Source organism: Rhododendron vialii, chromosome 4a (genome assembly GCF_030253575.1).
Source record: "Rhododendron vialii isolate Sample 1 chromosome 4a, ASM3025357v1".
Lineage (NCBI taxonomy): Eukaryota > Viridiplantae > Streptophyta > Magnoliopsida > Ericales > Ericaceae > Rhododendron > Rhododendron vialii.
In genome coordinates, this window is record NC_080560.1 from 37,847,309 (window position 1) to 37,860,968 (window position 13,660).

Below are 13,660 nucleotides of genomic sequence, written 5' to 3' on the forward strand. Positions count from 1 at the left end.
TGCATGAGAAATTATTCTAGTAAAAGTATATCATTGTTAAGTTTAAAAGTTACACGTAACTTTTTAGGGAATCAAAATTATGAAACGAATGGAATAGCAACCTAAATATTCATATATTGGAACTTACCTTAGGCTCTGTTTGGAACTTGTGGAAAGGAAATGAAAACAAAAAAGAGAAAAAAGATGAAGAAAATAGATTCTTTTCTTTTGTTTGGTTGTAGAAAGAAAATGAAAATAAATTATGAGGAAAATAAATTTCTCTTGATTGGTTTCAAGAGAAAAATGGAAAGGAAATGAATTTTTATTTTATTTTCTTTCATTTTTCATAGATTCCAAACAGAGCCTAAGCTACACTTTTTCGGCGAAACTCATCCGAAATCTCTCGGCATAGAAACCCAGCTTTGACTGCATAAACTTCACTTGCCTCCCCTTTCGATCATTCCTACGCAGTTGACTCCCTCTCCGTACCAACAATGGCATCAACCTACAACACCCCGCCAGCCCAAAACCTCTACGCCGACACCGCCGCCACCATCCGCCCCTGGCGCGACTTCCTCTCCCTCTCCTCCCTCTCCCTCCCCATCTCCTTCTCCGAGCTCAACTCCCGCCTCCCCTCCAACCTCCGCCACTTCCGCCTCAACTACGCCCTCCTCTTCCTCCTCGTCCTCCTCCTCTCCCTCCTCTCCCGCCCCCTCGCCCTCATCCTCGCCCTCCTCGCCCTCGCCGCCTGGTTCTTACTCTACCTCTCCCGCGAGGAGCCCCTCGCCGTCCTCGACTTCCAGATCGACGACCGGGCCGTGCTCGTCGTGCTCGCCTTCGCCACCGCTCTGGCCGTGACCTTGACCCACGTGTGGGCGAACGTCGTCATCGCGGCGCTGGTCTCAGCCGGTTTGGTCTGCTTGCATGCGGCGATTAGGTTTCCGGCGGATCCGGATTACGGGGAGTCGCCGTACGGCGCTTTGCTTTCTTCGGGCGCGGGTGATAGCCCCAGAGGGGCTTATTCTCATGTCTGAAGAATTCGACTTCTGGATTGTTTCGGTGTGATCCGATTGGCTGAAATTGGGGAAAAAATGGAATTGGGGCGGAACGTGGTTGTGGCGATAGGGTAATTGTTACATTCTTGTAGTAGTTAATTATACGGATTGTTGATTTTGTCTTCTGCAGTTGATTAGTTCTTGTTCTTGTTGGATATTAATCAGCTGATTAAAGTTATAGTTTTATCTTTCATATACATCACATGGATCTGATTTTGATTTGCAAATAGCAAAAGACTTAGGTCCTGTTTGGCCGCTTCCGTTTTGGACTTTAAATTATGCATTTTCGGATTGAAGGTGTTTACCCACAGATTATGGATTCTGAGAAATCAGAAATGAGATGGAGAATGTAGAATCTACAAACTAAGGAATCGCCTTATAGGGCATCTCTTTCAGTGGCAGGTTGTGTATAGTCCCAGCAGAGCTTATTCTCGTATCTGAATTTTGATTTTCCGGATTGTTTCGGTGGGTTCAATTGGCTAGAATTGGGGGAAAATGGTGACAAAAACAATAGATAATGAAAGTGCACAGATCCGGACACAAATGTGTCTGGAACTGTTTGACGTGTGTGAAACCACATTTCCCATGTGGGACCAAGGTGCACAGTTTCGGACACATCTTTGTCTGGACTATGCACTTTTGTTTGTGTCTGTAGCATTACTCATAATGGAATTGGGGTGGCACGTGGTGGCACATTCTTCTAGTTGTTGATTATATGGATTGAATATCATTTAGTTTTCCATTTCCTTTACTGCAATTGATTAATTCTTGTCTTGTTAGATATCAATCAGCTAATTAGTTACATCCCCTTTGGATTGAGCTATTCGATTAGAGAATAAGAGAAAGGATTAGCCTTTGGACGCGTCCAGGAGATTAAGTCGGTGAATGTGTTCTACTTTTACATTTCTACTCAAGGCTTGAAATTTGTCTTCGGTTCCTTTTATGGGAGCCTTGAGTGCTTTTGTGTTTTTTTTCCCCCTTTGGCGGTATTTGCCTCTGTGTGAAAAGCTGATGGCTGCGGGAATGACGGTTATGTATATGCTGTTAGACCTTTAAAGCACCTTAGAGAAGCTGGGACTTCAATTGCAGTTTAAACTTGACTTATGCATATCATGGCACACATGCATATATGTGTTTATACAAGCAAAAGCTGATTCATAGTTTACAAATTAACCAATAACAAGCTTCAGGATGGGGGACAAGCTTGCATCTGAAAGATGCTTCTTTGAGAATTTTTCGTCGTCTTCCTTCGCTGAGATCTGTATTTGCAAACTTGCATAGTCTCTCAGAGTATTTCCTTGAAAGTAATGGGAATTCTTGTAGTTTTATTCTAGATTTTGGTGAATGGTCTTCCTTTTGGCCTTTAGGTTGGATAAAGCCTTGGTTTATAGTTCATAGAATTGTGACTGCAACAATCTTGTGTGGGTAATACATCAGGCAACATTTCAAGGCTTGAAAATGGGGAAAATGTTGTTCAATAAACTCCTTAAAAAAGTTTACCTGTGGGTGGAGAGAATAGTAGAAAGTGTAAACTGTAAACTATAAACGTGTTCTCAACTGAATGATGGATCTGTGATCGATGTTTTAGCTACACGAATGGATACCTTTTTCCATCGTCATTCCATTTGTTTTTCTCGTCTGTCGACGGGAGGTGTTCGATCACAAAGTCTGTTATATGCAATTTTTTTTATTTCCATTTCCTATTGTGAATTCACTTGTGCTAGGTTGAATTGTTTTGTCGTATCCTTTAAATCAGTTTCCATGTTTTCCTTCACAAATTACAATCCCTTGTCACAGGAGTTTGAGGTCTTCAAGCTATGTCTTCCTTGTCATATGTGATTACTGCTCTGTTTCTTTTGCGATTACTGCTGGATTGCTTGTATTCTTGCCTTTTGGCCTTGTAAAAAAAGCATATTTAGCATGAAGCCATGAACTGTGGCTTCCCTTTTGCGATCTTTTTTTTTTTTTTTGCTGCTATATTTTCCTAAAAGTCCATAAGCTTGGAACTCCGTTTCATGTTTAGCTACTATATAAAGAATGTATCAGTGATGACTCTTTTGAATTTTCTTCTACTATCCTTTCACTTTAAGTATGTACCCCTCTTATTGTACTGTGTTTTGCTTATATATAAATCGAGTTTACTTTCTTTTTAAAAAAAAGTATGTACCCCTGTGATGATCGGTAGAGTAATTTCCCTGTATTGGCTGTTTAAGTTCTCCTGTAACGAACTAATGCTATCTTAATAGATTTTTCAAAATAGTTACTCACAACTATTCGATATAGTATCTATGCTGATTCGAGTTTAGGCGGGTAGCCGTGTCTCCAAGTGAACTAATCAGGGTTGACCGTTGAAGATGGTCTATATCAAGCTGAGAAAACACGCACTAACCGATTGCGTTTTGAGATCTATTTGTTGGTTTCCCTCGAAAATTTTGTCTACTTCTCCTAAGTGAGCTGGCTCTCTGCTGGGAATTGGTTTTTCTTTTGGAGCAATTTTTCTCTTTTTCTCTTCTTTTTTTTTTTTTGTCTAAACTTTAACATCAGATGGATCTTGTTAGCTGAACAATCTAGTGGTCAAACACAGAACCCCTTTCTTTTCATGCATTTTTGGTGCATTTCTTTTGCTTTCGATGCCTTACATTATCCTTGAAGCCAAGAACGAGTTGCAGTCTCTTTAAATAAGAACATGTAACCTTTTTTTATCGAAATGGCCCGCCACTGCCATTCTGCGATCGCCGATCAGGGTCAAGACGGCTAAACGTTTTGGGGGTGAAACTCTGGCCTATGAAGTATTTCACGCCACATGATCAAGGATGAGCTCCTCTCCATACCACTTCCCATACCCAACCACACTCTCAATTTTCGTCCACATCTCAAGTCCAAAATTATGATCCGAACCGTTCATCTCATAGAATGCGTAAACAATATGTTCACAAATGGATATGGATAGACGTGTGTGAACACCCGTTGACAGAGACCGTGGGCCTAACCCACATGGTTCGGTCTATCAGCATGCCCGCTATTCGGCCCTCCACTCCGTGTGTAAATGAAACCATAGACTTTTTCAGTCCACAATCTTTTCCGTTTGATTGGGTTCAGTCTAATATTTGACTAGAAAGTTTTTTTTTTTTTCCCAAATTTTGAAATCCAAGGAGACAATGCAGCAAACCACTAAGCACTCTAACCCACACTATAGGGGCTGTAGAGTGGCTGACCTGGCCGTTTATTTTGACGTCGACAGCTCAGATTTAATCCAAGCTCCTATTGATCAGAACCGTCCATTGTTTGGATTAAAATTTGAGCTGTCCATTGCCAAAATAGACGGGGGATTGGCCGCTCTAAAGCCCTATACGGCAGCCCGCCTTATAGGATCCCTGGTTCCCATTCAAGTAATGAAGTACCTAGGCGAAGAATGGACAAATACTAATTTTACTCTTCGCAACTTTGAATTCTGTTTGGGAGCAACTCATTTTTTTCCCCCCTTTTATCAAACATTTGGGCACAATCCCGTGACCAATAAAGGAATTTCATCTACTTTTTTCTTCGGTATAAACTTTACGACTAAGCAAATTAATCTCGTTAAATATTAACCGAAATAGAAATGCGAAAATAAGACCAAACTCCCTCAAAAATACAACAAACAAACAGGCTAGCTAGAATGTTGTGTAGTTCCAATATTGTTTTTCTTTTGTTGTAAAACCAGTATCTCAAGCCACCCTACATTATTTTCTACATGCACGCAACCCCAACCATCATCGCTGATTCTGTATGCATACGGGTAATACGATTAAAGATTTTACACTAAACTTTCTCTACAACAAATTTATTATTAATCTAAAAAACAGGAAGTTTTGGACCAGGGGGACTTGAGTCTGAGTATTGTTGTTCGAAGATATTTGAAAAGAGCTATGTTTTTCGACCATAACAGAGAACCATGACAAAGTCCTCAGCTGAGCGTCCCACCGCTGTCTTTAATGTCTCCGATTTCGGTGCTCTTCGCGACCACAAGTCGATCAAGTTACGGAGTTGCAAGTCGGGAGGCACTAGGTGGCCCTGCATTGTGATCTCCACCTGAGACATCTCAGAGAAAATGTATTAATGAGCAAAACATTTTGTAGCCCTGTTTGCTGGAGTGAACTAACTAATGACAAACCAAAGTGCACTTCACTTTGGCGTTAGAAATAGGAATTGGATTTGGATTTTCTCAAGTCGTTGATTTGAACAGGACAGGACAGTTCAAATCTGAATCTTCCATTGCTGTAATTAATGGTTTTGATTTGCTCAAAGACTCTTGCCGAGTTGCCGGTGAGTTGATTCTTACCGGCAAAGTCTCTAAGCAAATCCGACTCGGTGATTATAGCAGTACGTATGATCCAAATTTGAATTCCTACCGGCAAAAATCTCAGAGCAAATCTGAACCGGTGATTATAGCAACATGTATGGTTCAGATTTGAATTGTCTCGTCCAGTCTAAGTTTTGGACGGGAGAGAATCCGAACCCTAAATTTCCTTGCTATGAGAAATAGCAGGAACTAAGGAATCAACAATAGAAAATGGATAACCAAAAATTATTTAGGAAGCGATGAATGAAAAGGGCAGCGTACCTCAGCTTCACTGTAAAGATTCAGCTTTTTCACAATATACTTTTGGATGAAGGAAACTGGTAAATTTGCATTCCTGTGGCAGGGGAAGGGGGGAAAAAAAAATCAAACCATATATATCATTAAAAAGCCCAGCAAAAAGAGAAGTTTATGGGTGCAAAATAGGGTATAATTCATGTGGTACCCGAACACGCATCCGAGCCGCCATGTGGTACCCAATTTGCACACAAAAACTTCTCCAGCAAAAAACGTTACAAAGACACTATCTAAGCCAAATCACAGAGAGTTTAAAGCAAATCCAATCCCAGTTTGAAAAATGGAACTTTATTAGGGTAACTTTCCTTTCCACAGGGCCAGGGGAAACTCTAGTGATGTTTCAAGCACAATATCCTAGAAAATGAATGTCTTATTCAAACTGGATACGTGGTGTCGAGGTGCACAAGCTTGTCAGAGCACCCGGTTATCAAACACAACGGAAAATGCGGTATAAAAATATCGTGCAAAGATTAGAACTGGTAACTCTAGTGTGGTTAAGGGACTTACTTTATCCTCAAGTAGCAAGAAGGTATCTGTGGCAGGGGTGCATCTCCTTCCCTGAAATCAGATATTAGTCATGGAACACACAGTTAACCCAAATAAGAGAATGACAAGACCTAGTTAACAGTCAGTAGAAAAATTATAGAAGAGTAAGGGAGTTTTCCAAAATCATTGCGGTGGCAACCGCTGCCACTTGTCCCCTGGTTACCCCGTTGCATAAAGAGAGAAAAATTTGAGGAATAGTCATCCATGATTACGGATTGCGACACTGCATTTCATTTTTCATATGGCCAACACTTCATCCTGATGAAGCAAAATCCTGACACTTTTTTGTGAAACTTCTCTCTGTCGAAAGGGTTTCTAGACGATTATTTTTATGCTTATGAATGTAAGTGCAGATAAAATAGAAGAACCTAACTGGGAATCAGAAGCAACTAAGGAGAACCAAATTGGATGAGCTCCTTCATTGGACACAGTGCTGGCAGCATTAACCAAAGCTTGTGGTGCAATATTTCCCCCTTCACAGGATCCATCTCTTTTCCAGTGAACCCCGAAATACTTTCTAGGTTTCGATGGACTGGATGGCACAAGATGTGATCCCCCCTCCTCAACATCATTGAACTGAACCGATCGCTCCTTGGATTTGGTTTTGTTCGTCAGTGCTTCATCTGAACGGATGCTTGTTGGTACTGATTTGCCTGAACCGGATGGCACAAGATGTGATCCACCCTCCTCAACGACATTGAACCGAACCGATCGCTCCTTGGATTTTGTTTTGTTCACCGGTGCTTCATCCGAACGGATGCTCGGTGGTACTGATTTGGTCACAGACAATGGCATGGGAGGATTTCCAAGTCTTGTCGCATCTGCAGCTTCTACAAGGCAATTCAAGGGTTTCCAGATATCAGCCATTCCATCCAATGGCGTAACCACAGGATCCACTGCACCTTTTTTAGGCATTTTCTGCTTAGAGGACTCACCATCATGTAAATTCTGCAGCATTATAACAGTTGGCACAAAATGTTTACTGGTGTGAAATCATAAATATGTGCAAATTATAGCTTCCAGATTGAAAATAGAGCAGGTTCTACTTTACCTATGATGTCCACACACATAATTTTCATGCCAAAATCCTTCGCAACATGCAGTAAAGGCCGGGGATTTTCAAAATCAAGACCACATTTATACAGATTACCTAACAACTCTAGAGTAATTCCGAACAAGCAATCCATAGAGATCTTACCTGCTCTTTGTATCGAGTAATCTTGCTTAGAGTTAAATGAGGGCTTGAGCTTTTACGACTTTCCTCCTCTTTTCCAGTAGGCTCGTTAATCGATAGTGTGGATCCTCTAGGAGCATAGGCCTTTTTCGGCCCGGGTTTCTTTCTTCCAATCATACCAGTCTCACTTGATGCCTTAGGTTGTCTAACCAAGGAAGAGATAGACATAGACCTCTTCTTTCTTCTTCCAGGCAATGGAACAGAATGAACATCGTCAGTTTCCTCTGGCTCTTTAGTAGCAGCAGGCAGTGGGATAGAGGGCCCGGATTTCGGTTCCTTGGACTCTTTTCTAGTTGAGGGATTGAAGAGTATCGCCCGAATATCTTGCAAATAGTGGTCAGGCCTGCAGTTCATCAGGAAAAAAACAGAGGAAATTTCGATTAGAACAGCATTAAATTTGTTCCAATCTTACGCAAACATTCCATTTTACCATCACAGATGGGCATTTGCATATTTTCTAATGAAGCACGTCAGGCAAACCTCAAGGGCGTAAATTGGATTTCGCCCATTTGTATTTTACAGAATCTTCTTTAACCTAAGAAAGTGGCCCAGGCCAGTAGTAGTATTATCCAGTCTCGTGCACAAAATCTGATGTAGAACCAATCCCAATCAAATCCGTGTTCTGTCCGAAATTTCTACGGCCACTCTTTTCTTTCGCTTATGCAAAGGAAAATCGTGTTACGTATTGGTGAAAGTAGAATCTCAAAATTAACTAGAGGAGCAGCAGGCTAGTAACCTTTAGGTAGAAAGATGACACAAGAAAGGTCCATAGTCCGAAGAAAAAAAAATCTTATGCCATCTTTGTTCGCAGACAAACGATGATTACAATTCTTCAATGAATGTCATGCTAGTGCCAAACTTGCAAAAGGTCTCAACTCTGTAAGTCAAATTCCTAAGGAGGACAACCCTGTTAGCTAGCTTGGCAGACTACAGGCCTTTTAGCCTTATAGGAAGCATGTGTAAAGTCTTGGCCACTGGCCAGAGTGTTGGCTGCAAGACTAAATTAAAACTGGTGCTACCATGCACACGTCCGATTTTGATAACTCAGGTGTCTGGGTCAACTTACGCGCACCTCAATTAATCTAGGGGACCAATCCGCCACCGTGTGTGGTTGGTGCCTCCATGTCTAGTGAGGAACAGTCTGCTTTTGTTGGAGGAAGAAATATATGGGATTCTTATTGCTAATGAGGTGGTGGATTGCTGGAGAAAGAAGAAACAAATTAAAAGGGCTACTTCTTAAGCTAGATTTTGAAAAGGCCTAATATACGTTGGAAGTATCTGTTTTCAATGCGAGAAAAAAAATTATTTCTTCCAAAATGGATCATGTGGATCAAAGAGTGTGCGCACAGCTGGAGTTTATATATGTTCGAGTCAATGGATCACAAACTCTTGAGTTCAATATACAAAACGGGCTAAGACAAGGAGACCCTCTATCTCCTGTTTGTTCGCAGTGGCTATTGAAGGCGTAAATATGTTATTCAAGAGAACAAAGGGCTTGGGTACCATTAAAGAGATTTATGTGGGATCCCACGGTCCAGTACTTACAACCTACAACTTGCTGATGATTCTTTGATATTTGGCGAAGCTAACTTGGAGGAACTGATGAAAATCAATCCATACATCAAGACTGGGTTTGTACTTAATTTGTGCACTACTATGGAGTAATTTGGACCCAGGCTAGGCAAATATTGCTTGTGAAAATTAGTCTAAAACAAAATGCCAAGTCATGAGTGAGCCCAATATTGGAGTGACAAAAAAAAAAGTGTTGGGCTAATCATTTTGGCTAACATGGCTCATTTGCTTAGCGGGTTGGAGATGCTCTGAGCCTTCTAATTAGCCTTCCTAACCAAGACTCATAAGGCACGAACTATATTTTTTAAGTAATTTAACTTTATTTACCAAATCAATTACAATAAGTAAAAATCACATGAGTAGAGCCAAAAAAAATTCCCAAAAAAAAGAAAAACCATCTTAATTCATTTGCAATTTCTAGTCTAGTGATAAAGAATATTAATTCAAGAAGCAGTACTTAACTATATACCCTCTGATGTTCCGTAATCGATTTACATAATTAATCATAACAAAAGTGATAGGATCCTCAGTCCATGAAAGGGTCCATCCATTTACTTGTCCAGATACTTTCTTGGACCAAGTTTCCTGGACAGTACCAGGCCTCTAATCATAACCATGTGGAGCAAACTAACTATGGTGCCCCACACTCAGGCTAAGGCAGGGCTCCGGTAGAGAGTCTCGCTAAACGTCTGGATGGGGGTTACAAGTCCATATCTCTTGGTGAATGCAAAAGTTTAGTGCTCTACATACTAGATCATGACTCCACATCGTACAAGTCCTTTAAAAGGCGTGAAGGTGCTAGAGCCCTTCAGAATTTTACAATTAAACATGCTTGTCTTGCAACAACAATGTAAGAATGGAGGACTTGCTAAGAAGTCCATGGAGTTTTAGCGGCCGAAGCAAACCATATTATACAACGTGGGAGCGGGTTGCTAACATTAGCACCTTGGAAGCCAACTATGTTTTCACGTAAGCATATTATTTGCATACACTTTAAGCAAGAAAACTGTTTTAACTACCATGCCCACGTTATTGTTAGACTATGACACTATGAATGGATCTTGGTGCATGTAATGATGTCATATCAGCACTCGCACACAGTGTTCAAAAAATTGGAATTAATTGTTATACGTCGATTGTCGATTACTAGGCCTCAAAGCTCGAAAGGAGCCGACCGCTGCACAAAGCACCAAAGGAAAGCCTACTAGAATATCAATTCATATCATTTATATGGCATACATACTTCTTAAATCCATGTTCTATGACATTTCTCTTGACATGCAGTTCCTGAGTTCCATAGTAATTGTCGTGAAGTATATGCAACAAGAACACAATTATATCCAAAATGCTAGGGTTCATAAAGACCAGTCATATCCAAAACACTTGAGCCAGAGCTAGTGGACTCCCGGTGTAATGTGACGGGACAATGTTCCTTGGTGAAGGTATATGTTGAGATGCCTTGCCTACCTCCGTGGTTGTTCACAAAAAGAGGAAAAAGTTCAAAGAAAGTACCTGAGTCTTTCCAATGGAGCACAACCAAGATAAACGTTGCATACTGGACAGCAATCCAACTCTTCTCTCGTTATCTTATTATATATGCACTTCTTGCAAACTGTTTCCAAATTAACAAATAAACAAGTATCAATATAGAATCACACTTAGCTTGTTAATTATAGTTAGCGTGGCTTCATTCATGGCACCAACTACAGCAGTTGATGTTACCTTACATAACACATTCAATGGAGTTAGTGGCACAACAGATGATACTCAAATGTGATGCATAGAATATTTGAAGTAGGAGTAAAGTTTCACATGTTACTCAAATTTCGTTGTCCATGCCAGGAAAAATAGGATGCATATCAAACATTTAAACTTAATAAAGTCTTTATAAATACAAACTTTGATCTAGTGTGAGGCACATACCCACCATGTTTTTCATTTTGGGATTTTTTTTATAAACAAATACTTGTGACATCTTTCCTTTGTGCAAAAGTCAAAACTGACTTGACCCACGAAATTCTTGAGAAAAAAAAGAACGCAGCTCAAAAAAAAAAATATTTATGCAGCCTTCTTAACAAAATAAAAAGTGTTGATCCAAATTAAGTTTTCACAACATTACTTTTGGGTCTAATGTGGTGCTTATAGTTCACATTAACCACACTATCCAATGGGTCTCACTAGCTTGAATATATGATTTTGTTATGTAGATGATGTTGGAGGAAGAGATTTTCCCACAAAATCAAGCGCACTTCACTAAGGGTAAAAATAAAATAAAAAGCACAATTCACTAATTTCACAGACAATTAATAAACTGCAAATCAAGAATTCACTATTCTCATTTCACAAACCTAGTTATTGTGTTACTCTACATCCCCTCTTTGGGTTCCCCAACCAATCGATCTTCATCTATTTTTTTTCCCCACTAACTCATCATGTCTCCTAACCTCAATGCACAAAATCTCTAGCTAATTAATCTTAGAGTGGACATCAGATGATACTCAAATGTGGTTACAGTAACAATGTTTGATCTCTATGATTTTTGGGCGATATTCGATTTGCATAGTAAGGCGAGCTAAAAGTAGTTCTTTTGAAGAAGTGAGCTCAAAGTAGTTCAACTCGAACATAACGAATATATACATGCAGCCCCTAAAACCAACTCAAACGTATAACATGAACATGCAAGGCTATTATACATCATAGGCTTTCACGTGTATAGATTTATTAATAGAGCACAGATCAAATAGAATCAAAATCTTCATCTTGTTTATCAAAAATCCGGTATATATATATATAGCTACTATCTTGCAAATCGAAATGAGAAAATTAAAAATAACACAAAAAAACAGCAATCTGGCATTACTCTACTCCTCGACCTAGCTAGGTAAGTATCATCGATCAGTCCTGTAAACACATATCAGAAGATATATAAACATACAGATCACAATTTCAATCAGAATACAGCGCAAAAATGAAGAGCGAGGGAGACCCATGTCGCAAAACCGCGAATTAATCAACACCCATATCCTAGAAAAGCTACAAATCTTTAGATGAAAATTCGAGGATAAAAAAACAGATTTTGAGAGAGAGAGAGAGGGGTTCAATCACATGAGTGAAGACATTCAGAGATGGTGGTAGCATTTCTGAAGAGCTTATGGCAGATTGGGCATGTCATGCATGGTAGTATCGTTTCGGTCTGAATTGCAACAAACTGTCTATCACTCGTCATAATCCCAAATATCTCTCTCTCTCTCTCTCTCTCTCTCTCTCTCTCTCTCTCTCTCTCTCTCTCTCTCTCTCTCTCTCTCTCTGTATATATATATATATATATATATGTGTATAGATTGGTCACAAAGCCTGACAGTGACAGCTTTTTACGGACGTACCCACAAGAGATTGCATGCTACCCGATTAGATATGAAATAAAAATCATGAGATTTTTGCCTCATTCCTCGCGAGAACGCTCAGTCACACACAACAACAAAAAAGTGAAAAGAGAAAAGAAAAGAAAAAAACCTACAATCCCCTTATCTCTCTCTCTCTCTCTCTCTCTCTCTCTCTCTCTCTCTCTCTCTCTCTCTCTCTCTCTCTCTCTCTCCTATAGATACAGCTTTCTTCCTCTCTCACTCTCTATATACATGTGCATAGATCTAGCTATAGAGAGAGAAATGGGTAGGATCACTCGAAGAGAACCCAAGTGGGTTTAATTCTTTTAGGATTTGGACAATGGAGGCGTCTGGAATAACGATTCCAGTGATGATGATATGTTCGAGGCGCTCTCTCTCTCTCTCTCTCTCTCTCTCTCTCTCTCCTATGAAGTATTTTGCGACAGAGGCCGAAATGGAGTGAATGTATATACACACACGTTTGGGAAAAAGAGAGCCAAAGCTGTATTCAGTGTCTTAACCTGCGCACGTATTGACACGAGTGCTTAACGAGTGGGATTTATTGAGGGTTTACCGCACACAGGCTCAAAATCAGTGGTGGCGCCTCTAGTAAATTTGGGCAATTATTTTCGCACTTCATTTTTTTATGGTCGGAGATGGAACCAAGGTTTTATATAAGAGGGACGCATGACATAAAAAGAGAGTTTCCATAATTTCAAGCTTCAAAAATATAAACCATTTAAATGTCTAAATAATATATATCCAGTACAAAACACAATATTTAGGTACTCTTAAAAAAGTAAAAACAAATAAAATGCGCGAAAAAATATAGTTTGTCAATGTGTTACATCAAGCATGTATCAAAATAGAATGTGATGCTCACTTAAATTTCGAAAGTCATCTATAATTGACATTTGTGAGAAACTCATCCTCCATTTTATTTTGACATTATTATTCATAGTTGTAAATGTCATTTCTGACCGCCACTCTTTAATTGGTGGGGGCTCACCATGTATGCTTGATATTTAAAAAATATATGTACTTACATAATAACGAAACTACCACTGGGAGGCTCTGGCCTCCTTAAGGACACCAGTTGTCCCATCTTTGCTGATAAAGACAAATTTTTTAGTGTAATTATTAAACTCTAGTTTGCCCAAATCATTTTGCTAAATTTTAAAAGTACTAAATAACTAAATTACTAAATTACTCATAAGGAAGCCTCCATTCACTGAACATTCGCCTCCAAACCACC

At 39.8% G+C, this 13,660-nt stretch overlaps 2 protein-coding genes across 2 annotated transcripts; one reads left to right on the forward strand and one right to left on the reverse strand.

Moving 5' to 3' along the window:
- The first annotated feature begins 473 nt into the window (after positions 1-473).
- Positions 474-1,013, forward strand: LOC131323994 (PRA1 family protein D-like). The gene has a single exon (XM_058355826.1). The coding sequence runs from the start codon at positions 474-476 to the stop codon at positions 1,011-1,013; it is 540 nt and encodes a 179-aa protein (XP_058211809.1).
- Positions 1,014-4,765: 3,752 nt separating this feature from the next.
- LOC131323995 (E3 ubiquitin protein ligase DRIP2-like) lies at positions 4,766-12,248 on the reverse strand. Its single transcript, XM_058355827.1, has 7 exons — positions 12,128-12,248; positions 10,535-10,634; positions 7,415-7,793; positions 6,590-7,164; positions 6,178-6,228; positions 5,638-5,710; positions 4,766-5,105 (listed from the first exon to the last, which is right to left on the reverse strand). Exons 1-7 carry the CDS (start codon positions 12,246-12,248, stop codon positions 4,941-4,943), a joined length of 1,464 nt encoding a protein of 487 aa, XP_058211810.1. The 3' UTR covers positions 4,766-4,940.
- Between the last annotated feature and the right edge of the window lie 1,412 nt (positions 12,249-13,660).

Coding starts and splice junctions, on each gene's coding strand:
- LOC131323994 (XM_058355826.1), top strand. CDS start 474: ATGGCATCAACCTACAACACCCCGCCAGCCCAAAACCTCTACGCCGAC.
- LOC131323995 (XM_058355827.1), bottom strand. CDS start 12,248: ATGACGAGTGATAGACAGTTTGTTGCAATTCAGACCGAAACGATACTA. Junction 7,794..10,534: donor GCTCCATTGGAAAGACTCAG/GTACTTTCTTTG, acceptor GATGAACTGCAG/GCCTGACCACTATTTGCAAG. Junction 6,229..6,589: donor TTAGTTGCTTCTGATTCCCA/GTTAGGTTCTTC, acceptor ATCTGATTTCAG/GGAAGGAGATGCACCCCTGC.